This window comes from Phacochoerus africanus, chromosome 2 (assembly GCF_016906955.1).
Source record: "Phacochoerus africanus isolate WHEZ1 chromosome 2, ROS_Pafr_v1, whole genome shotgun sequence".
Classification (NCBI taxonomy): Eukaryota; Metazoa; Chordata; class Mammalia; order Artiodactyla; family Suidae; genus Phacochoerus; species Phacochoerus africanus.
In genome coordinates, this window is record NC_062545.1 from 7466828 (window position 1) to 7492224 (window position 25397).

Here is a 25397-nt window from a genome sequence, read left to right on the forward strand (position 1 = left end):
GCCTGTTCTCACCGTGCCCTCTTCCTCCCGGTTCCTCTCCCTGATCCCAGCTGCCGCTCTCCGGCTCCCTCGGGGCTGCTCCTTCCTCCTGCCCAAAACCCTTCCTCCACTCTGCTGCCCGGCCTCCCGGGCGCTCCCGGGGTCCGTCCGACACCGCCTGCTGGCTCCAGCTCTCCGTCTCCTGGGAACAGACCTCACCTTCCTTGGAACTGACTCTAAATGCAGAGGCGGCCCAGGCCTGACTTCTCAGCCACGTCCCAGTCTACGCCCACTCCCTGGCAACCTCATGCCTGGCATGAAATACCCGCCACTGATTCCCAAACGTCCGTCTCTAGCCGTGACCTCTGCCCCCCAAGCCCAGGAGAAGCTGTTTCAAGAGCAGTCTCTGCAGGCACAACGGCTGGGTCCACCACCCTCTGGGGCTGACACAGCGTGACCGTGAGCCAACCCAGCCTCCGTGCCTGTCTCCCCACGTGTCAAGTGGAAGTCATACCAGCAGTTTCCGCACAGGGCTGCCATACGGACCAAGAGGTTGACTGCTGGGGCTCCATGTGAAAGACTCCCCACGTCTCAGCTCCAAACGAATACACGGGGTCATCTTAGTCGCCTCCACCAAGTAAAATCCTACAAACGCGTGTCCTCTGCCACCACTGCAAAGCAGTCTATTGCATCACTTTCTATGGATGATTTCCCTAAAACTGTCTTCTCCCAGGCAGGTACTAGCACCTTCACGTTAATGATTAGCTTTTAGGTGTTTCTTAAATGATGCTCTCAAACCGGCAGGAACCCATGACCCACTAACCCTTTTCCCCGTCCCGCCTGCAGAGAGCCAGTGGATTAAATCAAAGGACCTGCACCCAGGCGGCCTCAGCAGGACTCCTCAACTCCCTTTCAACCAGACCCTGAAAGCATTTAAGTCTCAGAGCTTCCGGGAGGCTCCGTGGGTTAAGTTTCTGGCATTGTCACTGCTGTGGCGCAGGTTCGATACCCAGCCCGGGGAATTTTCACCTGCCATGGGCACAGCACAGAGGGAAAGGTGGGGAGGGCATAAAAAATTTTTTTAAAAAGCAAAGTCTTCCATCAGTTACAGTGCTGATCAGAGATCCTGCTGACGAAGAGGAGGGCAGATTTCAGGGCACAGGGCGGGGCAGGGGGGCAGGACGACCGAACCTACACCTGCCCCTACGTCTGGCAGAAAGGCGCCAAGTGCCAGAAAGGGACAACCATGGGCCACGAGGGGGTTCCAGTGAAAGTAACAAGTGTCCAGAATCCTGCAGATCTACAGCCTGTCAGCCCCCAGCGAGAGCACACGGAGTCGTTAAGTCACCTTGACGGGAGCAATCGGACAAAGTCAGAGAAGAGGGAGCAGGAAGGGAGACGGGGCTGAAGGTGAAAGAGCCCGCGCTCCTGAAACCAGCTCCACCTGCCCAAGGCTCGAGGGCTTCCAGCGAGCCAGGCGGCCCCAGCTCAAGGCCGTCTCTCTCTACTCCAGGCAGTCCTCCCACTTCCTGCTCTGCCGAGCAGAGCAATGGGGGCCTTCCTAAGGGCAGGAATGCGGCGCCGAGGAAGGAGCGGCGGCCAGCTCCCTGCACCGCGCACTGAGTCAGCCTTGTTCACGCTGGAAGTACAGACACGAACCATATTTATGTCACGCTGGGAAGGCCACGAGCCGGCCGCTTCTGGATTTTCTGTGTTCCCCAGAGTGGCATCTCAGGGAGACATATGTCCACCACGTTTTAAAGAAATTACCATCTAAATAGAACCAGCCCACCAGCCCACTAAATAAAACAAGCACCCTACTGGTGGGTCTAAAAGGCACTATTTTGGAATCACATGATCTCTGCCCATCAGACCATCCTATTTATTTTTTTTTTCCTTCATTTTAGGGCCGCACCTGCAGCATATGGAAGTCCCCAGGCTAGGGGCTCAATCGGAGCCACAGCCACCGAGCTACACCACAGCCACAGCAACATCAGATCAGGGCCCCATCTGCGACCTACACCTCAGCCTTCAGCAACGCTGGATCCATAACCCCCCGAGTGAGGCCAGGAATCGAACCTGCATCCTCACGGACACTAGTCGGGTTCTTAACCCACTGAGCCACCCCAGGAACGCCCATCAAATCACTCTAAATCTGACAAAGCAAAACCAACAAAAGAAACGAGGAGATGATGTACAGAAGAAAACCGACACAACCCTGGAAACCAGCAGTAATGGAAAAAAAGTAAAAGTCACTTAAAAAAAATAAAATGAAAAAACATCAATAAGGTGAGAGCAATGAAGGCCATGCTGCCACCAAACCAAATCCGGATGCTTTTTGTTAAGGAATGATGAGCTTTTCACAAATACATAAACATAATATAATTCCTGAAGTTCTACCCTGGCCCATGAGGTGTAATCAAATGCTACCGCAGACACAGAAAAGAGAATATGCTCTCTCTTTTTTTTTTTTTTTTTGGCTTTTTAGGCACGTGGAGGTTCCCAGGCTAGGAGTCAAAAGGGAGCTATATAGCTGCCGGCCTATGCCACAGCCACAACAAAGATCTGAGCAGTATCTTCAACCTACACCACAGCTCGAGGCAACGCCAGATCCTTAACCCACTGAGAGAGGCCAGGGATCGAACCTGGGTCCTCACGGATGCTAGTCAGATTTGTTTCCACTAAGCCATGACAGGAACTCCGGGACCACGCTTTCTTATAATTTACCAGTGGTGACGGCGCTGCTTCCCCAGCAGCCCTCCTGCTCTCCGGTCCTTCCTGTCCAAGTCTTCTGCACCTGAGGCAGAGACGTGGCCTCCATGCCGTTAGCCTACGGGCTCCCCAAATGCAACCGCCCTTCTGAAAGGTGATGAAAGTCCTACCACTTAGCTCACAACAGGCCCTCGGTGAATGACAACTGCACGAGTAAAACCCAGCTGCTGCCAACCGGGCCCAAAGCAACGGGCACTGGGGATAAACCGACATTCCTCCTGCATCTTTAGATCAGCTTCTAAGAGAAGTGAAACAGCCCTTGAGAAAAACACAGCCCGTATCTCCCCATTCCCGCCCCCCAAAAACACGACTGAGCACAGGGGTCAGCACGCTTGTTCTGTAAACACGTTAGGCTCCGGGAGTGACGCAAGTCGCTGCTGTGTATTCTTCTCTGCTTTTTTACAATCCTACGAAAATGCAAAAACCGTTCTTAGTTCTGAGGCTGAACAAACAGAGGATGTAGTTTGTGACTTCTGGCCTGCGACACAAAGAACATGGAAAACAAGTCACCGTTTCTTTATTCCTTTCAGGAAGTAATTGCTCCGTCGGCGGTGGAAAGACAAGTGCCAGTTCAGCAGAGCCAGGTAAGAGGGTGCTCGCTGACAACAGGGGAACGGGGGCACCCAGGACGGGTTAGTCAGAGCTCTGGGGAACCTCCGAGAGGCCTGCGAGCCCTGGGGTCTCCAGGGAGAGCAGGAGGCGCCTGGAGCTGTTTTCAAAGATGCATTTCCTGCCCTTAACGGCCAGGAGGCCCACGGTTTAACCTAAGTTTTAAAAGGCACAGTTTAAACCTGACACCATCTCCTGCTCCACGCTGGCATCGGCTCACTAGGCCTCTTTCTTTGCACACTTTGAACTTTCCTCCCTCTGGGCACTCCCAACACGCTTTGCAGGGAGGCAGCCTTTCAACTCTTCCACGCACTGCCACCGCCGAAGGATCAGTGATAACTTCCTGCTCCAACATAATCTGCTTTATTTTTTAAAAACAAACACCTCTTTTTGCCCTTCTTTAAAGGCCATCACTATATAGAGAGTAAAATTCATTGATTAGAAAAGAAAAAAAGACAGCGCGCCAGGCCCCGAGAAATGAGTGATCACCCCCTTCTGTCAGGCCTGAGAGAGAGAGTCTTTGAACTCAACCTTTCGGAACAGAAAACCAACAGAAGAAAGGGAGAAAAATCAGCCCAAAGAGACCGACTGCTGCCGGGGTGCACCTGGGAAACCACCTTCAAGACCCTCGGTGGCCAGAGCGGGCGGCCAGAGCGGAGAAACGGCCGAGGGAAGGGCCTTCTGCCCCCGCCACCACCAGGGAAAGTCACACGGCAGAGCCTCCGACAGAGGCTCTAGGCCCCGGGGCGAGGGCACGTCCTCCGCCACCGGGGACACCTGACCGGGAACCAGAGAAGGAGCGGAAGGCAGGCTGCCAGCCATCCAGTCTCTGCAGTGAGCGGGCAAGAACCGAAGGGCTAGGCACACCTGGCCTGGACCCACAACCATCCAGAAGCCACCCCCGAGCTGCGACGGCATGTGCAGGCGGCGAGAGGACACTAAGCCGAGCTCACCCACTAAACACCAAGATTTCTTCCCCAAAAGGTCTGCGTCAGCACGTCAGACCTTGACGGTTCCAGAATGTACTTCACAAGCACGTCACCTTGGAGGGCCCTTGTTACCTCTTTCTTGGCTTTGAATATGTCTTTCTTGCAGGCCGCTGTCGTCCTCCACTCAAAGTAATGCACGCAGTCTGTTGCAGTTACAAACTCAGGAGTTCCCTAGTTTAAAAAAAAGGGAGTTAGCACACTGTAAAGTGTTTGTTTCTCAAGTCAGAAACACTGAAGGCTAATGAAAAATTTTAAACTAGTGGGGGCCGGGGCGGGGGGGGGGGGATGACACACAACTGTTTCCGTTAAACAAGCTCATCCAGCAAGTTCCCAAACCCCAAAACTTCTGAGACGAAAGCTTCATAAAATTGCGTTGGAATTTGGCTCTAATGATCCAACGCTGCTCTACTGCCCCAACTATGCGAGCACAGGAAACTCCTGGGAAGTAATCCCCAGGGTCCTTCCACTCTCAAACTCCAAATGTTCTCTGGACCAAGTGCCAACAAAACCCAAGCCAGAAAATGTGACCTCATGCTTCCTGGAAGCCGAGGGAGGAGGCCCAGCTGGACCTGTCGGGGCTCGTCCACCAGCCGGCCTTGCTGAGACGCCCCCGCCCTTGACGGCAGCCCCTCCTCAGGCCGGAACCAGCAGTGACTCCAAACTGGTCGGCCTCGGCATGGCTGGTGGACCGGACACGGCGGGAACTTACCGTGACCCTCCCGTGTGCAAAGCTAAAGAGTTGCCAACTCTGGTTCTTGCACGGTAAACACACAGCTCTTGAAGGAAACTAGTTAAACTAAAACAGCAGCTTATTCTGTAACTGAGACCTCCAGATCTCACACTGCTGCAAAAAAAAAATGTTTTCCCCAACGTTTCAATGTAGGAAGAAACAGTGCCACTGATGGCCTGGCCCAAAATTAACAATCCAAGTTCTATTTTTAAAGTTCTTCAGGTGAGACAGTGCAGGCCTGAAAATCCAACAGTTGCAGCACCAAATTCTAAAAATGAGATTTTCAAGCAATCTGGGGTTTCACTCAACCTGAGTTTTCTAGACACTTGGATTCTTACTCTGATTAGAGAACATTCATAGGATTTGGACACAAACTGCCTTTCCTAAAAGCTAGCAATCATTTCCTTAGAGATGAACACTCAAGATTGAAAATCAAAATTTTAAATACTCAAGATTTAAAATAAAAAAAAAATTACAAACAGGAGTTCCCGTTGTGGCTCAATGGTAATGAAGCCAACTAGTAACCGTGAGGATCCAAGTTCAGTCCCTGCCCTCTCTCAGTGGGTTAAGGATCCGGTGTTGCTGTAAGGTGTGGTGTAGGTCGCAGACGCAGCTCAGATCTGGCGTTGCTATGGCTGTGGTGCAGGCCGGCAGCTACAGCTCCAACTGGACCCCTAGCCTAGGAACTTCCATAAGCTGCAGGTATGGCCCTAAAAGGACCAAAAAAAAAAAAAAAAAACCACATACAATATGCAGAGAACAAGAACAGACACCATGCTTTCAATAATTATGTCCCATTTCAACACTAGTCATACCCCCCAAGAGGCTGGGAACCCCATTACCCACCAGCCAAAGCTTCTTCTCGAAAGAGGTCTGGCCAATTTAATGTGTATAAGGAAAAACATTTTAAAAAATAAGCTAACCTACCAAAATAAAAATGCCAGGCGAAGTTTTAAGAAGAAAGAAAGGGAAAAAAAAAAAAAAAAAAAACTACGCCTGCACCATAAACATTAAGCAGTGCTTTAGAGTTTAAAGACACCGATCTATAAATCGTCGTGTTACACAGGCTGTGGGTCAAGTTTCACTTAGAAGTTGTAACTCTAGGCTTAGGATGTGTTTACTGATGGGTTCCTGATGCTGATGGTAAATTGGTCAGGGTTTCTGTTCATTTGCCAGCTTGCATTTTTACTTTCGCTCACTTATTCATCCCAGGATGCCACTCTAGCAAGAATGCCCCGAGGACAAACATTTTCAAAACAAATATTAGTTATAAAGTGCCTCCACGTGAACTCACCAAGGTTTTCCCACATAAGAAGGTGATGCTACTCTGGATTCTGTGATTCGCGCTTTGTTGCCCACAGCTCACTGTCGTGTTGAATTCCAGAAGAGATCTGGAGGCACTTTTCAAAACAGAGTCTCCTATTTGGAGAGAAAAGAGCATGAGCAAGCTATAAAACATTGATAACCACAAAGCTGTTTACAAGCATAAGCAAATTAAAAACGGCAATAATTCACCTGAAAGCTTATAAACTTACAACCGTCCCTCGCCCAGAACTCTGTCTCAGGAATGCCCCGCCCATCCACCCCCACCCAGCTGTCAAGCCCCAAACACACTGCGCTGAGGCCCATCTTTCTCTCATCCAGCGCATCAGAAAACCCGATTGGTTCTACCCGCATCCCAAATCCACTCACATCTCTCCATCTCTTCTGCCAATGAAACCGCGATCACCCATCCTAATGGGTCCCCTTGTCTCCAACACTTGTCCTGCTCCTCACCACTCTCCCTTCCCCACCCATCTGGCACCAGTGTGATCTTCAAAAACAGAAATCGGAAAATGTAGCTCGGCTGCTGAAATTCTTCAGTAACATCCCATCGTGCGCACTATAAAATCAAAAGTCTTTAGACTGGTCCTCAAGTAGGGTGATCACTTCTCAGTTAGGGATATTACGCAACAAAAAGTCTACATGATATTAACACCTTGGTAGTTGGCAAAAGAATGGATAAACGGACAGACTGGAATCTAGATCAAGAGACTAGAACACAGACACAGAAGTGTTTATGAGTCAAACTTTGATCCATAGCAAAAGTAATGTACCAGGTCAGAGAGCGAAGACTGTCTGACAAATGGCAATCCATACGGGAAAAAAGATAAAAATTGGATCCCTGCTTACCACTGTATTCAAAAATCAACTCAAAATGGATTCGAGGTGTCAACATCAAAAAACAAATTTTAGGAGTTCCCGTCGTGGCGCAGTGGTTAACGAATCCGACTAGGAACCATGAGGTTGAGGGTTCGATCCCTGCCCTTGCTCAGTGGGTTAGCGATCCGGCATTGCCGTGAGCTGTGGTATAGGTTGCAGACGCGGCTCGGATCCCGAGTTGCTGTGGCTCTGGCGTAGACCGGTGGCTACAGCTCCGATTCAACCCCTAGCCTGGGAATCTCCATATGCCGCGGAAGCGGCCCAAGAAATAGCAAAAAGACCAAAAAAAAAAGAAAAAAACAAAACAAATTTTAAAACACTTAATAAAAAAACAGTTATCTTTCAGGCCTTACTATAAGAAAATATCGAAGACTCAAAAGCCTTAACTATGAAAAAAATCAATAAATTTCACTTCCTAAATGTAAAAGTTTATATTCATCAAAAATAGCTTAAAGAAAACAGAAATAAGTTACAAAGTGGGAGATACCAGAGCTGGCAAAGAATATTACGAATATCCATACATACACAGAAACAAAAACCGTTTTCATAATTCTAGGAAATAAAAGAAAATAAATGACCTCTGATGGATGCTAAGAGGAGAAAGAAGGGAAAACCCCCACCTAGGCACAGTATGGTGATTTTCATACCAAAGTAAAGAGAAAATTCTAAAGCTTCCAGAGTGAAAGAACAGGTCACCTGCAATAGACAACTCAGTATGAAATGGACAAGACATAATCCGATAGAAGAAAAACACCTTCATAAACATACAAAGGGATGGTGGAACACCGCTAGTGATCACACCACACAGCCTACCAGTTCCAGCCATTTTACTGACAAAAATTAAATAGCAAATGCTGGCGGAGAGATGGTCCAGAGTTCCCTCGGGTTGCTAATGCAAACGCAAACCAGCACAAGCACGACCTAAGTGAGGAGGGCATTATGTCCTTGGCCTGAACATTCATGTACTCTATGACATAACTGTTCAACCCTTACTCTTAGGCAAATACACAAGAGAACACCAAGAACATATGCATAACCAAAAAACACCTGGAAGAACATCTTGTGTCCTTCACACTAGCAAAAACCTGGAAACAAATCAGATGCCCATCAACAGAAGAGTGGATAAATTAACTTTGGTAGATCTGCACAATATTACATGGAGTCAGAGGAATACACCACAGTCAAGGATAACAATACGGTTGAGTTTTAGCAATATAATACCCTAAATCCCCCAAAGTTACGCACAGCATGATACATACACTCTCTATAAAGTTAAAAACACCGCATACACCAGACTTCTTTTTGGGGGGACGGGGGGGGGGGAGTGACTGATTCTGACTAGGAAAGAGACGAAGCAAGGAAGAAAAATTTTAAATACAGGGTGTGAGTGAATGATTACTTCCAGGAAAGAGAGAAGAATGGAAGATCACAGAGATAGCGGCTGCCGTCAAGGTCTTAGACTGTTAGAGAAGGGGTTCCCTGCACCATCTGAAACAGCTCATCAAAAGCAAAAAGAAAAGGGAGACTTCACAGATTAATGACGAGGGTGTACCATGACGTCAGGATTACAATTACCCTATACACACACCTGAGTTTTTTTTTTTTTTTTAACGGAAAAAAGAGAGGAAGAGAGTGAAAATTAAGATGGAAGGGGTGAAGGGGTGAAAATTAAGATGCCAACGGAGAGGAGATAACGGGTTCCAGACCCACAGCATCAGACTAACAGTGCGGCGGTTCTCTCTCCTGCCTGCCTACGTGGCAAAGGTTTGCCAGAATCTTCCATCTCTGACTGCAACTCCCGGAGTCTGTTCGAAAATCGACCAAATAGGCGCAGAAGCACTGCAGAAGCTCCGGGACCGAGGACAGCGCCGCATGGACAGCGCCCGTCGCCCCGCCCACAGTGGGCGTGTCCGGGGCCGCGAGACAGGGCGGGGCTTCGGCGCGCCCCCGCAGCGCTGCGCTCCAGGAGACTCGGAGGGCGGGCTAGGCCGGCAGGGAGCTGCGCGCGCTGAGGCCAGAAGGGGGCGCTCCTGGGCCGCGGCCCCCCACCTTAAAGACCCTCCCCCACGCCTCCTGTCCCCCCACACCGCGGCCCCATTCGGCCCTGTGCCCAGAGCTCCTGGGGGCTCCTCATAACCGCTGGGCCCGCCCTGAAAAGAAAAGGAGGAGAGCCCTGGCCTCGGGCCGAGAGGGATCCGGCCGACCTCTGCCGCCGCGGAGCGGGGCCGCGGCATCCCTAAGCGTCAGGCCCCATCGGCATCGCGCCTGCCTGTCCATCTTGCCTTCTTCCTCTGCCCGCTCCACCTGGCGGCCGGGACCGGCTGCCGACTCGGGCACTCGGGGACAGGCCGCAGTGCACCGCGGCAGTGAACCGCGGCAGACAACCGCGGCAACCGGCCAGCCTGGCCGTCCTCCCCGGACCAGAGCCGGGCGAGGACTGCGGGGCGGCGGCCAGCACGCCAGGCCCACGGCCAGCTCCCGAGGACGGCGCCAAATGGGCTGGGCCGCGCTCGCCGGGCCCGCCAGACCGCGCCGGGTCCTCCAGACCGCGCGCCGGGCCCGCCAGACCACGCTCTCCAGGCCGGGTCCGCCAGACCAGACCGCACTGGCGGGGCCCCACCAGACCAGACCGCGCCGGGTCCTCCAGGCCGCGCTCTCCCGGCCGGGTCCTCCAGACCAGGCTGCGCGCGCCAGGCCCGCCAGACCGCGGTCTCCCGGCCGGGCCCGCCAGACCAGGCCGCGCTCGCCCAGGCCCGCCAGGCCGCGCCGGGTCCTCCAGACCGCGCTCCCCAGGCCGGGTCCGCCAGACCGCGCTGGGTCCACCAGACCGCGCGCTGGGCCCGCCAGACCGCGCGCTGGGTCCTCCAGACCGCGCGCTGGGCCCGCCGGACCGCGCGCTGGGCCCGCCGGACCGCGCCAGGCCCGTCAGACCGCGCGCGCCAGGTCCTCCAGACCACGCTCTCCAAGCCGGGTCAGCCAGACCAGGCCGCGCTCGCTGGGCCCGCCAGACCAGTCCGCGCTCGCCGGGCCCGCCAGATCGCGCCGGGTCCTCCGGACCGCGCCAGGCCGCACGCGCCAGGTCCTCCAGACCACGGTCTCCAGGCCGGGTCCTCCAAACCAGGCCACACGCCCCGGGCCCACCAGACGGCGCTCTCCAGGCCGGGTCCGCCAGACCAGGCCGCGCTCTCCAGGCCAGGCCGCGCCGGGTCCTTCAGACCCTGCGCACCGGGCCCGCCAGGCCACGCTCACCAGGGCCCACCAGACCGCGCCGGGTCCTCCAGACCGCGCTCTCCAGGCCGGGTCCGCCAGACCAGGCCGAGCTCGCCCGGGCCCACCAGACCAGACCGCGCTGGCGAGGCCCCACCAGACTAGACCACGCCGGGTCCTCCAGGCCGCGCTCTCCAGGCCGGGTCCTCCAGACCAGGCCGCGCGCGCCGGGCCCGCCAGACCCGCCCGACCACGGTCTCCAGGCCGGGCCCGCCAGACTGGGCCGCGCTCGCCTGGGCCCGCCAGACCAAACCGCACTTGCCGAGCCCGCCAGGCCGTGGCGAGTCCGCCCGACCGTGGTCTCCAGGCCGGGGCCGCAGGACCGCGCCGGGTCCGCCAGACCACGCGCTGGGCCCTCCAGACAGCGCTCTCCAGGCCGGGCCCTCCAGGCCGCGCTCGCCCGAGCCCGTCAGACCAGGCCACGCTCACCCGGACCCGCCAGACCAGGCCACGCTCTACCGGCCAGGCCCCGCGAGGTCCTCCCGACCCTGCACGCCAGGGCGCCCACCAGGCCATGCTCGCCCGCGCCCGCCAGACCAGGCCACGCTCCACAGTCCAGGCCGCGCCGGGTCCTCCAGACCCTGCGCGCCAGGCCCGCCCGGCCGCACTCGCCCGTGCCCGCCCGACCCGGCCACGCTCTCCCGGCCAGGCCGCGCCGGGTCCTGCAGACCCTGCGCACCAGGCCGCGCTCACCAGAGCCCGTCCGACCAGGCCGCGATCCGGGCCTGCCCGGCCTCGCCTGCCACCCTCGGCGTCCGCGGCCGAGCCCGGCCGAGCTCGCAACTCGGTCTCGCTGAGGCTGCCAGGCCTGGCGATCGCCACTCCGCCCACGGCCTCGGGGTCCAGCGCTCGGCCGCCGGGCCTCCTCAACACCGCGCTCAGAGCCTGCCAGCCGGGCCGCCAGCCCTCCCCGTGCTAGGCTCCCTCGCGCTCCCGCAGGGCCTCCCTCGCTGTCCACTCTCCCTTCTCTATTGTATCGTGTCCTTTAATGTGTACTGTTCACAGGTTGGCGCTCCGATTTAAAAACTGGTCCCCTCTATCCAACTGTCCCCTCCAGCTACTGCCTCATTTTTCTGCTCCTCTTTATATTAACTCTCTAACGAGAGATTTCTACTCTGCTTCTACCCACTCCCCTCCCCTCAGATACTCCCCTTCCCCTCGTCCCCTGTCCCCTGCACTGGCTGTTCCCTCAGAGCCACAAGACTCACTCCCTTGGGCTTCTGTAAGTCTTTGCTCAAATGTCACTTCCTCAGTGACACTTAACCCCTCTAAATATTCCTGAACACACACTCCCGGACCCCGAGCACTCCTGATTCTCCTTCCTTTGCTTCTTTTTTACAGTATCCATCGCAGTCTAATATACCACTTAGCCATTGTGTTTTTGTGTCTCCCACGCCTCTAGAATGTAAGCTCCTCGAAAAAAAGGGATTTGGGGTTGTTTTGGTGACTGATTCATTCAAATGTTTATTATAAATAAATAAATGAATATTAAGCGTGGGCTGTTTTAAAGGTATAATTGATACATACATCTGTTATGTGATTTAACCAAGTAATTCAGAATAAAAAATATGACAGTTTATTGAACTATGCCCCTAGTTAGGCTGTTTCAGTGTTATCTGCCACAATTAACAATGCTACAAGTAATTTTTCTGTACAGAAATCTATATATACAGTACTAATTCCTCTACTGGTGAGATTTACCGAAGTGCGTCACAGGAATCTGTTTTTCAATTTAACAGATCCTTCCAAGCTATCAAGAGAGACTATAAATGAGATAAAAACATGAGTCATACCTAAAACTCAACCAGATATCATCTTAAATTTCCAACAGAATTACATGATTTTAGAAAATGAAAGATACAAGGCTTAATAGGAAAAGATCTCTTCACATCTGAAGAGTCAGAGATGCAGAATTCAACCTAGTGATCCGCCTGGATGGCTGGTGTAGCTTTCTGGGAGCCCACACAAGAATCAGACAAAAAGAGAGTAAATGAAGCCACTGGACCAGCAACTGCAATCAGATTCACTCTATCCTACAATCAGAATCCCAAGCTTTGGTGGTGAGAACCTCAATTAACGCCGTTCCTTAGTGGGTACATTAGCTCGATTAAATGGGCTGGCAATATTTAGCGGACGCATAGCTTTTAATCCTCAGAAAGATGAATTAAATGAAAACCGTGGTATTAATATTTAGGATGTTAGAAGGAATGTGAACATATTTGATATTTTTACATATTTGCGATGTTTAATGTTGTAAGCTTAGACTTGTGACAATATGAGAACATCTAAGAGTATTTCAGGTTTATCATATTCTACGTTTCAACTGTTAAATTTAAAGAGTTATTATTAGTCCTTAAGTTTTTATCATCAGATCAGATATCTGAAGTACTTGAAACAGAAATCAAATATATAAAATGCATAAATCATTTTCAAATGCAATGAAGATGATTCAACGAGATTATAAATGGAACCAAATGTTATTCACAGACCCATAAAAACAACTGCTAAACTCTGCTAGATTTATATACACAACGATCAATATCACTGGCCTAAAGAAGAACTAATCTAGGATTTTTTTTAGTCAAAAATAATGTAATATTATTTAAACCAAAGTTGAGGTCTTGATACTTATTTTGAAGCATACTAAAGACTGCCCCTGTGGGCATTATAAAACTCACATCAACAATTATCTCCCCAGAGAGGTTATAGACAACCCTCTTCCTATACCAGTATATGAATGTGCCTGTGTCTAGCCTCCTTGCCAGCACTCCGTGACTCTACCATTTAAACTTCTGCCGATGTGACTGAAGAAAGACTAGATGTCATTATTGCTTTGATTTGCATTTATGCCTGTCTTACTACGGAAGCTGAAATAACCAGCTGGATTTCTTCTGCTGTGAATTGCCTGTTCTTGGACTTTGCCATGTTTTTCCTGAGTTGTTTGTTTTTCTTATCATTTATTAAAAGAAATTCCTACCCTCTCCAGATTATATTTCTGTTTTACAAGTTTACATGGTCTACCGCCTTTTTACTTTTAACTAATCCATAATTCCTGTTACACGATACGAAGCAGAGGTCTAACACTTATTTCCTAACAGACAAACAGCTTAATTACATCCAAATTTTCGATTATACATTAAGCGCTCATATACATTTGGATACATCGCTCTATTAGCTCTCTTGTTCATCTGCTCTCATGGGAGGGCCAATTTTTGTGGCTGTTTGCAAAATTCACATTTTTCCCCCCTTCGTAGCAAGTTCACGTTCATTTCCCGTTGTCCTGTCAGAGCCAGGAGTTCAGGTTGCCCATCAGAGTTCCCACAGCAGCTCTACCACCGTCTGATAGGACTTGTGACTCACAGACGGAGACCCCTGACTAAGTACACGGGCTCTGCAGCTGGCCCGTCTGCCTGCAAACCCATCACCAGGAGATGTCAGGTGAGCTGCTGGTCCATTAATGCCTCAGGTTCTTCCTTTGTAAAATGAGGGAAATGAAACTGCCCACCTCAGAAGTTGCTGGATGAATTAAAGGAGATGTTTTACTTAGAAACACCATGCCTGGCACACCACACTAGTTATTATTTAGTTACAAAACTAAATGTATAATAACACATTTAGTTCATCCTACTGTATAATACGAATTAGCAAAATCAGAGCTGATTCAAGATCTTCTCTGTGCTAATGTTCACTCATTCTCTCCCGACTGTGTATGTGTGTACACATATACATACACACGGGACTGTGCTTTCCTGAGGTGAAGGACAGGGCAGTTAACTACCAGAGCTGAAAGGACACATCATCTAGCATTCCATTCTCTCCCTCAGGGAGTTCGAGGCACTCGAAAAAGTATGCCATGTGTGTCTGGGAGTAAAATGGGACTAGACACGGCTGGTTTATATCATGGTCAACCCACAACTTAACTCATCTTTTTAACTCTCCCTTTTAACCAACCTCTCCATCAGCTCAGCTTTCTAAAAAACACGTTTTATCAGATCACCGCCCCCATCACTACCCGCAAAGAATCCACAATAGATCCACTAACTAGCCCAGGAAATATCAGCTCTCCTGCCTGGCTTTCAAAGCCTACCTACCTTGGTCATTCTCAATTCTGTGCCACCCTCAGAAATCACCCTCCAAGTGACTTGTCTGCATCTGGTATCTATCTACTTGGCATTACACTGGACTGTACTACCACAAACTAGAAGACACACCGTCATTAGTCAAACATACTATAGCCAAGTATTACAATAAAGTCGAAAAGAAAATTTTCCCTTCTGAAAATCTGAATTAACACCGGCCAACAGGCCCATGTGTGGCCTCTCTTCATGAATTGTCGAAAGAGCCCAGCCAGGAAAGTGGTGATCTCATTTGCATGTTTTTTAAATCTATCACAAAATAATAAAATTTGGCCCAAGAGTTCTAAAAAACCTGGTGCTTTCTCAGCTCTCTATCCTGGAGCTCAAAGCTCTCTTACCAACGCTTTCAGTCGAGACCCTCTCCTTGCTGGGCGGGAGGGAGACCCAACAGGAGCTGGACCTCAACCAGCAGACCCCAGAGACCCTGCTCTTCTACTCCAAACACCACTTCCTAAAAGCCCCCTTAAAATGACGGATGGAGCCACCGAGGCAAGCTGCCCCTCCCAACTCCAAAAACCCACCTCGTGACCCTCTTCTCACTGCCACACTGTCCCCAGTCCCACATCTCAGGACTGACACTCACCATCAGACCTCACTGCTGAAAGTGCCTCGATCAAAGGTCACCACAGACATCCATGCCATCACCTCCAAGGACAACACCAGCTGCTCTGACGTCTGTCTGTCTTTAGGCGTCTGCCCCTCTCCTGCTCCATGTAACCTGTTAGGGCCGTCAGCCACTTGGACCCATCATCCTCCCAAATGAAAGGGATTTTATGTGTTATAAGCACATGCACTCATCCAGATAACTGTGTACACATAGTGTCGGTTCTGCAAAACTGCAATCCTACCCATCCAGTAATTTAAGGGTAGTTCTACTTACCCACGGAATGAAAGCTGTTTGTCTTCAAGTCCTGCATACAAACAGCACTTGATGTCCCACACGGGGCAACAGCCACATTTCCACAGATGCTGATTTTATACAGCCTGTTATTTTTGGTATCAACAGCTTCCCATGTATAACTAGAAAGGAAGAAAAACAATTTGTCACTGTCACTGATCTGCCAATAATTAAACCTCTCTCTAGTTTCATATTCAAGCCACATTTGCTTAAGATTACCATAACTCAGACGATACACTTTCATTAGCCAAAAATACTGAAGTCAAACTATGTTAAGTTGAATGGAAGCCAGGGCTGAAACCACTAAACACCACCTCACTCTGGTTTAATCCGCCCTGAAGCAGCCTCAAGACTCCAGGATCATTAAAATACTTAAAATTTTGCCATTAAGAACATCAACTTAGTTATCTAATACATATTTACTCAAGAATTGTGTTGAATTTTAAGACAGCAACCTTTCCAATCACACCGGAATGCTGAAGCGCCAAATAATTGTTTTCAACTCTGTTCATCTTATTTAAAAACTAGTTATGGCATGAAAGACAGTTCTAGGTCCAGTTTTACCTCTTATATCTATAGTTCATATGTAAATTAACAAGATGAAGCTATGCCGTGAGTGGAATATCTGATCAAAAATCAAACAATTTAGGGAGTTCCCATCGTGGCTCAGTGATGAACAAATCCGACTAGGAACCATGAGGTTGCGAGTTCGGTCCCTGACCTTGCTCAGTGGGTTAAGGATCCAGCGTTGCCGTGAGCTGTGGTGCAGGCTGGTGGCTACGGTTCTGATTAGACCCCTAGCCTGAAAACCTCCATATGCCACAGGTGCGGCCCTAGAAATGACCCAAAAAAAACAATTTAGGAGTTACTATCGTGGCTCAGCAAAAACCCAACTAGTATACATGAGGACTCGGGTTCGATCCCTGGCCTTGCTCAGTGGGTTAAAAGATCCAGCATTGCCAAGAGCTGTAGTGTAAGCTGTAGACACGGCTCAGATCCTGCGTTGCTGTGGCTGTGGTGTAGGCTGGCAGTTGCAGCTCCAGCTCCACCCCTAGCCTGGGAACCTCCATGTGCTGAGGATTCAGCTGAAAAGGCAAAAAAAAAAAAAAAGTAAAATAAAATCAGACAGTTTACTTTAGGTTGATTCACTATATCAAGCATTTTACATGCATTACAACTCACTGCCCATTTGACCCTCTGGCAACTACTGAGACATTGCGCAACTGTCCATGAATCAATCTGCATACTTAGGACAAAATACAGCTGACCCTTAAACAGCGAGGGTTTCAACTCTACGAGTCCACTTACACATGCATTTTTTTCCCCACTAAGCACTGTACTACATGATCCAGGGTTGGCTGAATCCACAGATGCACAGAAGGTGACGTGTAAAGTTACATGCGAATTTTCGACGGGAGTGGGGGGGGGGTGGATAAGGGGGTGGCGCTCCTAACACCATACTGTCAACTGTAATGCTTTGTCAGCTGTGTCATAACAATTACTCCTAATACTCCACTCTGCACAGGGAAAAGGTTTTGTCCAGTCCATAAAACTTCTTCAGCAAGGGGAGACAAGAAATGAGGAAAGTAAGTAAAAAGCCCCCTGCACGATGCAAAGGTTCAGTAATTCAACAGTACGTTGGAAGGAAGGAAAATAAAGCAAATCAGAATTGCTTAGGCGAGGGCTATCCTGGAATTTGGGAGAGAGACCTGGAGGATGCTGAACCTGAGACCACAGGGAGGTACCGGTAGTTTTCGCACAGCAGGACCAGCCGGATGAGAGGATCAGAGGATGCACTCCCCACAGAAGGAGTCCACATGCCAGAGCTCCCCTTCCACTGGGCATCTTGGCACAAAACACCAGGCAACACACAGCTCCCGGCCCAGAGGCAGTTTCCCCAGGAGCCCCGTCCAGCAGTGGAGGAACCCCGATAGTAGAGCTACTGGCAAGAGCCAAGCTTTCTTCTGAACTCAGGTCTGGGGACCCAGCAATTCTAGCTGCTGGGAAGCCAAGGACCTCGGCGCACTTGTGCACTCAGGCAGGGCTTCGGAAGGCTCCCCGGACAGCCACTGAACTGCTGGAAACCAACAAACAGGCTGGTGCGCTTGTCAGGAGCCTGATCTTAGGGTGACACCAGCTACCACTCAACTTCTTAACACCTGAGCGCTCTCTCCCAGAGTCGGGAGACTTACACGCCCGAGAAAATGACCAAGTAATACCAGGCTCGAGAAGGCATCCATCAAGGCCAATGTCTTCTGACAAATACTCCTCTTTATTCCTTTGCTTCCCAAATATTTCTTAAGTACCTACTGAGGAGGAGAGCAATGATCGGACAGAGATCAAACAAGAAAAAACAAAACACAAAAAAACAAAACCCCACCCTTCCGGTGTGTGTCCTCCGGGGAGGACAGACAATAAACAGGTAAACATATAACGGGAAAGGTCCACCTCCTAAGACAGGCGTGCACGGACATAAAACAACATCGACTGTGCTAGGAAATGAGCAAGTCCTTCCTCCGGGAAGTCTTCTGAGAGCACTCTCACCCTGAGACTCGAATGACAAAAAGAGCAACGCAGGCAGGCATGGGGGGAAGCATATGCCAGCAGACTGATGTCAGCGCGAGGTCCTGAGGCGGGAGTAAACGTACGTGGCTGGCAGAGAAGGGTGGATGCTGGGGCTGGAGCGAGGTGGATGGAGACCAGTACGAGATGGGTTCAAGGAGATGAGGGTATGCAGTCGCGCAGAGTAAAGGGAACAGTTCCGATTTTGTACTCGAAGCAAAGAAAGGCCACTCAAAGTTGCTACGGATCGATCTTTCCTTAAAATTTCAAGCCAGTGGTTCTATTTGCAGGGTATTAATGAACGTTTCTGTTAATTACAGTTGATTAAGGGAAATCATAACTCTTTTACTCAGGACCCCTACGTTGCTCTGGGATACCAGACATTAAATTTCAAATAATGGCATCATTAAAGTGTTCCACGATCCTAAGGACACTTAGAGAGAGAGGTGTGGGAAAGTATTTAGAATGAGTGAACTGGAAGGAGTCAAGTCTAAAGAAAGTTACTGAAAATGCTAGGCCTTTTGGTTTGGCTGGTTTTTGGGTTTTTTTGGCCAAGCCTGAGGCATGCAGAAGTTCCCAGGCCAGGGACTGAACCTGAGGCACAGCAGCGATGGCATTGAGTCCTGACCCGGCTAGGCTTTTCTTAAAAGCAGAAGCCCACTGCTGTCTTTTCCAAAGGTGCTACTGAAATAAGACAGATGTGGAGTTCCCATTGTGGCTCATCGGTTAACGAATCCGACTAGGAATCATGAGGTTGCGGGTTTGATCCCTGGCCTTGCTTAGTGGGTTAAGGATCTGGCATTGTACTGCAGTGTAGGTCGCAGTCGCAGCTCGGATCCCGAATTGCCATGGCTCTGGAGTAGGCCGATGGCTACGGCTCCGATTAGACCCCTAGCCTAGGAACCTCCATATGCCGCAGGAGCGGCTCAAGAAATGGCAAAAAAGACAAAAAATAAAATAAAATAAAATAAGATAGATGTAAAGAGAGTGCGTCTGCAGAGCAGAAGAGATGGAAAAAGGTAAGATGGGGGCTGTGGTCCTAATTTTCCAGAAACTGGGGTTCCTAGAAGATGCTGCGCTATTCATTTCTATTTCTTTTCTCTATTTGTATTTTGCATTCTTTCAAGATTTAGCAAAGTGATACCTGGTTATGGGAAGAAGCAGGGAGCACCCCATGCCTGCCAGGGCCTGAGGGCTGGTTTGCTTTAGGGGGTTATTTAACCCCTCACCACAGGGCAGCACCATGAACTCGACGCACAAGCCCAAACTGCAGCACCTGGGTCCTTAAGTCACCTCCCTTAAAAACGAAGGGATGGCATCTGCAGGCCATCAGATCTTGAAATACTTAGATTCCACAGAACATGTCTCCTTGAAAACAGGCAAAGATGCCTAGCGCCATGCATCACTAGGAGCAGGAATAAGCAACTGGATGAAATAATTTATCTGAAACCTCATGTAGCGTAATCCAAAAACTCTTGAGTATCCTGTTATACACCCTAGTTAGATGAAATTATCATCTAGACAATTTTCTTAAAGATGATTTCATTAAACTTGAAAATCATCTAAATACCTGATAGGACTTTTTAAGAAAATTACATTTGAAACCACCTGCAGCTCAGATCTGGTCCCTGTCCCAGGAGCTCTGTGTGCCACGGAGTGGCCAAAAATGGAAGGGAAAAAAAAAAAAAAAAAAAAAACCTGGGAGTTCCCCTCATGGCCTAGCATAAATGAATCTGACTAGCATCCATGAGGACGCAGGTTCAATCCCTGGCCTCGCTCAGTGGGTTAAGGACCTGGCATTTCCCTGAGCTGTGGTGGAGGTCACAGACAAGGCTCGGATCCAGCCTTGCTGTGGCTGTGGCCTTGTGGCTAGACCCCTAGCCTGGGGACCTCCATATGTTGCCGGTGTGGCCCTAAAAAGACAAAAAAGAAAGAAAGAAAGAAAGAAAAAAAAAACTAAACATAAAAAAAAAATCAATAAAAATAAAAGTACCAAGATCATATTCTAGAACCAGGCAATGGCTTCAGAAACAATAAAAGTATATAGACTAAAAAAAAAAAGTAATGATATCTTTGAGGAAAAACAATTCTTTGTCTAAAAGTTTGTCCACTAGAAAGTTCTCTACACGAAGCAAACATGTACAGCCAAAATGGAAACCCAACAGTATGGTTTATTTACGACCCAAGCAACTGAGACCAGTTAGCTGAGATTCACTGAAAAGTCTGTATTCTAGACTAAGCTTTCTGGGCTTATCCAAGAGGAAAAAATGAGACCAACATAATAGACCAAAGAGAAAATAAGCTATAGTAATAAAATTTTAAACTTTTAGCAGGAAACATAGTGTGGAAGAAAATATCTGCAAGTTGTGTAGAAATGCAGTCTTCACTCACACACACACGTGTGAGATCTATCTGCTCCACAAACATCTCTTGCAGCAGAATAGGTATGAAAGCCCTTTCCTGGAACTGTGACATGCGTATCTGGTCAAGGCCTAGAAGAGATGCCTTGGTCCTACGCGACCCTCCATCTCAGCTGCAGTCAGAGATCCCGCAAGGAGGTGGAACAGGAGAAGCAGAAAGGCGGAGGAAGGCAGAGAAAGGTGCAGGAAGGCGCCCGGAAAGGGAGGAAGACGGAGGAAGCCAGTGGTCCAGGGGCGACTCACCTGAAGCCCCGCCCACTTCCCGGTCTTGCAAATTTCAGTTCCTATCCTCCCAGGAGGCAGACTAATCCCACTTAGAAATGCTCTTCTGGACACAAAACCATCTGTGCAAGATCCCTGGCTTTGAAAATCAGCAAGGACTTCCCCGTCGTGGCACAGCGGCAACGAATCCGACTAGGAACCATGAGGTTGCGGGTTGGATCCCTGGCCTTGCTCAGTGGGTTAAGGAGCCGGCATAGCCCTGAGCTGTGGTGTAGAGATCTCAGACGAGACTCGGATCTGGCGATGCTGTGGCTGTGGTGCAGGCCGGCAGCTTTAGCTCCAATTAGACCCCTAGCCTGGGAACCTCCATATGCCGCGGTTACGGCCCTAAAAAAGACAAAAGACAAAAAAAGAAAAGAAAAGAAAAGAAAAAGAAAATCAGCAAAAGCAAGCAAAATCCTTGCCATCCTACCTCATTTTCCAGAGGAGACAGTGTAGTTAGCCAACGTCCCCCTACCGGTTCATTTCAGAGCGCGCCTGGCGGTTCGAGGTACACACGTACGCAGGAGGCGGCCCAGACCCCAGTGGGCTGGTCCCCGCTGCGTCCTCTGCTCTGATTGCCAGCCCTGCTGGCCTTTCTCACCACCCAAGGCTAGATCTTCTTGGGTACCTGGTCTCCTCAACTGCACGGTGGCTCTGGGCAGAGGTGTCCTCCCTCCCAGAACTACTACGTAGTGACAGACATATGGACAGAATCCATACATGCCAGTGGGTTGAGAGGTAACCAGCCGGTGGACTAAGAACCCAGCACCGCTCGACGTCTGCTAAGCAAGCACCTCACACCGTTACTCAACTCTCTCAAATTCCTCCGCTTCGGAGTCAAAGACGGCAAGGCCCCGTGCCCAGTATCACCCAACCAGGAAAACGACAGGCCAGGCATGAGTCCAGGTCCGTCTGAGCCCAAGGGCAGGTGTTGACACTGAGGTAAAGAGCCACCTTTATTTGTGGTGGTTTGGGTTTTTTTGTTCTTTTTTTTTTTTTTTAACTTTTCAGAAAATATTTAGTTCCAGCTACAACTCTGAAGCTGGAAAACCATTCCACGGACTTGAGAGTTTACATCTTATCACAACAGATGCCCCTAAAGTGACAGATCCCCGGATGGCGAGTAAATTTCCAGAGGGCATGCATCTGAGCAAGCCCCTGGGGAGAAGCTGTGACATGCCGCGTCATGCTGAGCAGGCCCTTTTCTGAGCTCAAGTTCTTCCCCAAGTTTTCAACTTCTGCTGCCATTTACCACCACCACCCCGCCCCCTCCAGTTTCTCTTCTGCACAGCCCCAGTTGCCAAACACGAGGCCCTGCCTTCTGCAACCTCTCTTCCCTCACCCAGCCGGTCTCCCCAGAAAGAATGTCAGCTCCCTCAGCCCCCTTCTTCCCACCGGCCGCAACTGCCTCACTTTCGAGCCAGGCTGGTGGAGGAGTCCCCTCGGAAGGAACACATCTATTTTGCTTTCCGCACCTAGACTCACCCCCTCCTTTAAAATGACTACTGAGCTCAGCAGAAAGCTGCTCCCCAAAAACCTTGACCAAGAGTCCAAAGTAAGGATCATCGGTAACTGAGAAACATCCTGCAATCGAGCCATCAGAGCCAACAGGGAACAGTGACAGGACAGAAGTCACATACGAGGCAAAGGACTTTAAGAGGTCTTGGACTTTAGAGGGAATGCTACGGCTGGAATATGCCCTGGATGTGGACAATTCACCTCACCGCACGGGCTGAGCCCACGGGCTCGAGACCACCTGCCCCTGACTCTAATCCCACAGCCTCTGCCAAAGCTACACTGGACTTCGGAGGGCGGCGTGCTTCTGCTCCGCGGCACAGAGGTTCCATTTTCGCCTCATCTGGTTTACATTTCATCATATCCCGAAAGGTGTTGGCAGATCACCAATCAGAGGAAAGCACACACAAGCGGCATACTGTCAAGCAGCCCAGAGACGGCAAAGCGCTTCCACGTTCCCAGACCGCTCGGCCAAGGCCACGTGGCCAACCCACCGAGGTCAACACCGACCAACCCAGGGGTAGCAAGGAAGGAGCAAATGTAACGGGCCGGCACCACTGCCTAGAGTTCAGAGGGCTTCCTGAAGAGAAGCACAGAGCCACCCCCACTGACAAACGCCTGTCCAAAAGCGAGAAGTCACCAGAAAAGGCCAGAGGGCTACAAGCGGATGATCACTCCCAACCCTCCAACACGGGTGTCTTCCGCCACCCCCCCTCGGGCTTTTAAACACAGCATCCCTGAATGTCTGCAAAATATAATTTGGGGCTCCTTCAGATGTTTCAAAAGTGAACATCTAAACCCAAGTACACAGAGTTCAATGACAAAGCATATCATATGCCCCACCCGTTAAGGGAAAAAAACCAAAACCCTTAGAAAACTGAGACCCTTCCCTCCAGCACAAAACTGCTCCGTGCACTTTCAGTCTGCCCTCCTTCTCACCTTCGGCCACACTCTTCTGAAATATATCCTACTTCTCTCACTCCCTCTGGGTCGTGGGGTTCCGGGAAAATGATCATGTGGCTATTAAACATTTTATCACTGGCCTACCATCATCAGAATATAAAGCTGGATAGAGGTACAATGAAATCGGCAACAAATGTAATATGTGTGCATGAAACTATAATTTGGTTTCCTTAAAAAATAAATAAGTTGGTGCTCTACAAACTGAATTCACAGAGCATGGTCACTGGCTGAGGAATATTTTTCTGAAGCCAGGGTGAGCAGCGGGCACTCCTGTCCTGCCTCAGCGGTTAACGAATTTCACTAGCATCCATGAGGATGCAGATGCGATCCGTGGCCCTGCTCAGTGGGTTAAGGATCCAGGGTTGCTGTGGCTGTGGTGTAGGCCGGGAGCTGCAGCTCTGGTTCGATTCGACCCCTAGCCTGGGAAGCTCCATAGGCCTCTGGTATGGCCCAAAGAAATAAAGAAAGAAAGAGTGGGCAGCAAATACGAAACTTTGGGGACGAGGGGAATGCGAAGTCTTTCCAACCTGAACATCAAAAAAGATTTCTCTGCTTTTTGGCCTGCATCCCAGTCCTCCGAGAGCTGAGAGAATATTCAGGGAACATTTGGCTCATTACTGCCCCTTATCATTACCAGATAGTTTCTCAGCTCATACCTCCAGACCACCAACCTTCAAAAATCTGGAAGAGTCTCCTAAAATAGGAAGAGGAGAGTGGGGGGAGGGTGGGAACAGGCAGGGGGAGGAGGAGGCCGTGGAAAGAGGCCGGGTTTCCAAAACGGACACTTGCAGCAGAAATGTCAAGAGCATAATGGAACCACTGTTGTCGATAACGTTCTCCTGCTGACACCAAAAGAGAAAAATCTGATTTGGCGTGATAAACCTGCACCCTGATCTTAAGGTCGGGGGACACGCGTTAGACACAGCATGGCCAAAGCTTGTATAGGAAGTACTTCACTTCCTATTCTAACAAACCCACAAAGCTGTGGATAAAGATATGGGGCCAGCAAAAAAAAAAAAAAAAAAAAAAGCAAGGAAATGCCAGATATTCGTCTCTGGCTTTCCCTGGTAGCAGGAAGCCAGCTGTCTGGAAGCAAGACTTTAAGTCCGCATGGCAGGCCGAGGCGCCAGGGGGTCGGCTGGGATGCTTTTAAAGCCAGCATCATGAGTGACCGGCGGGGTCGTGGGAAATGGGGCGGGGAGTATCCCCTGAAAGGTGCCCACAGACGTGAGCCCGAATCCTGCCCGCCCTGACCGGCTCTGGACACACTTCATCTCTGAGCCCTGCCTCCCCAGGCTACACCAGGGCCTGGAGCAGGGAGCTTTTGAGAAACAACCCTCTAAGCGCTCATCGGGACCAACAGAAGGACTGCTTAAAAACTGAGCTTACAGAAAAGAGGAGCTGGCTTGCTAAAACCTTCCTGAGGCACTGTTGTGGGACACCCTGCCTGGTCTGGGGGCCACCTCCATGGAGCTGATGGAGCCCAAGATAGAGACCAGGGGGCTGGGGACACACACACACCAGCTGCCTCTGGGGTCTCTCAGGACAGGCACCCAGGTCCACCCAGCCCGCACCATGTAGCTACCAGCTGCCACCAGAACGGATGAAGTTGAAATTGTGGGAAAGGACACAGGACACTTCCTCAAGAGCTTTCGCTGCACTGCAAGGCCGGAACTCTTAGCACCCAAACCTCCCACAAAGGACCGGCCTGCCCTCCCCCTGCTACACTGCATTTTTGTTTAGATCACCTCTGGGGCCAGGACGCAGGCCAGGATTTCAACCTGAAACCCCGTTCTGTGGGCACCTTTTTAAAATCCGATGCTCTCATACTCTGTTCCTCAAATGCATCAAGGAGGGTTCAATTACAGGCTAAACCTCCTTCTTAATTAGACGAAGCCTGAATCCAGCTGCCTTTAGCATCGACCCAGCCCAGGGCACAGAAATCCAGCGTCAATGCTCTGTCCCCTAACGGCCCATCCCCAGTGTCCCCAAGCCCTCCCAGACCCAGGGCCCTTCCATCGGAGCCCTCACACCAAGACAAGAGCTGCTCTCCTAATTCCCGGCCGTCTGCTCAGCCGGGTAGTTCCTGAT

The 25397-nt window shown here is 50.4% G+C and overlaps 1 protein-coding gene across 1 annotated transcript in view; it reads right to left on the minus strand.

Annotated features, from left to right (window-relative positions):
• IGF2R (insulin like growth factor 2 receptor) overlaps positions 1-25397 on the minus strand; it is a 104966-nt gene that overhangs the window by 69750 nt on the left and 9819 nt on the right. The window contains exons 2-4 of the mRNA XM_047769801.1: positions 15565-15704; positions 6374-6498; positions 4422-4520 (exon numbers count right to left, since the gene is read on the minus strand). Of these exons, the coding sequence (XP_047625757.1) occupies positions 4422-4520; positions 6374-6498; positions 15565-15704 (364 nt within the window). The remainder of the gene's footprint in view (positions 1-4421; positions 4521-6373; positions 6499-15564; positions 15705-25397) is intronic.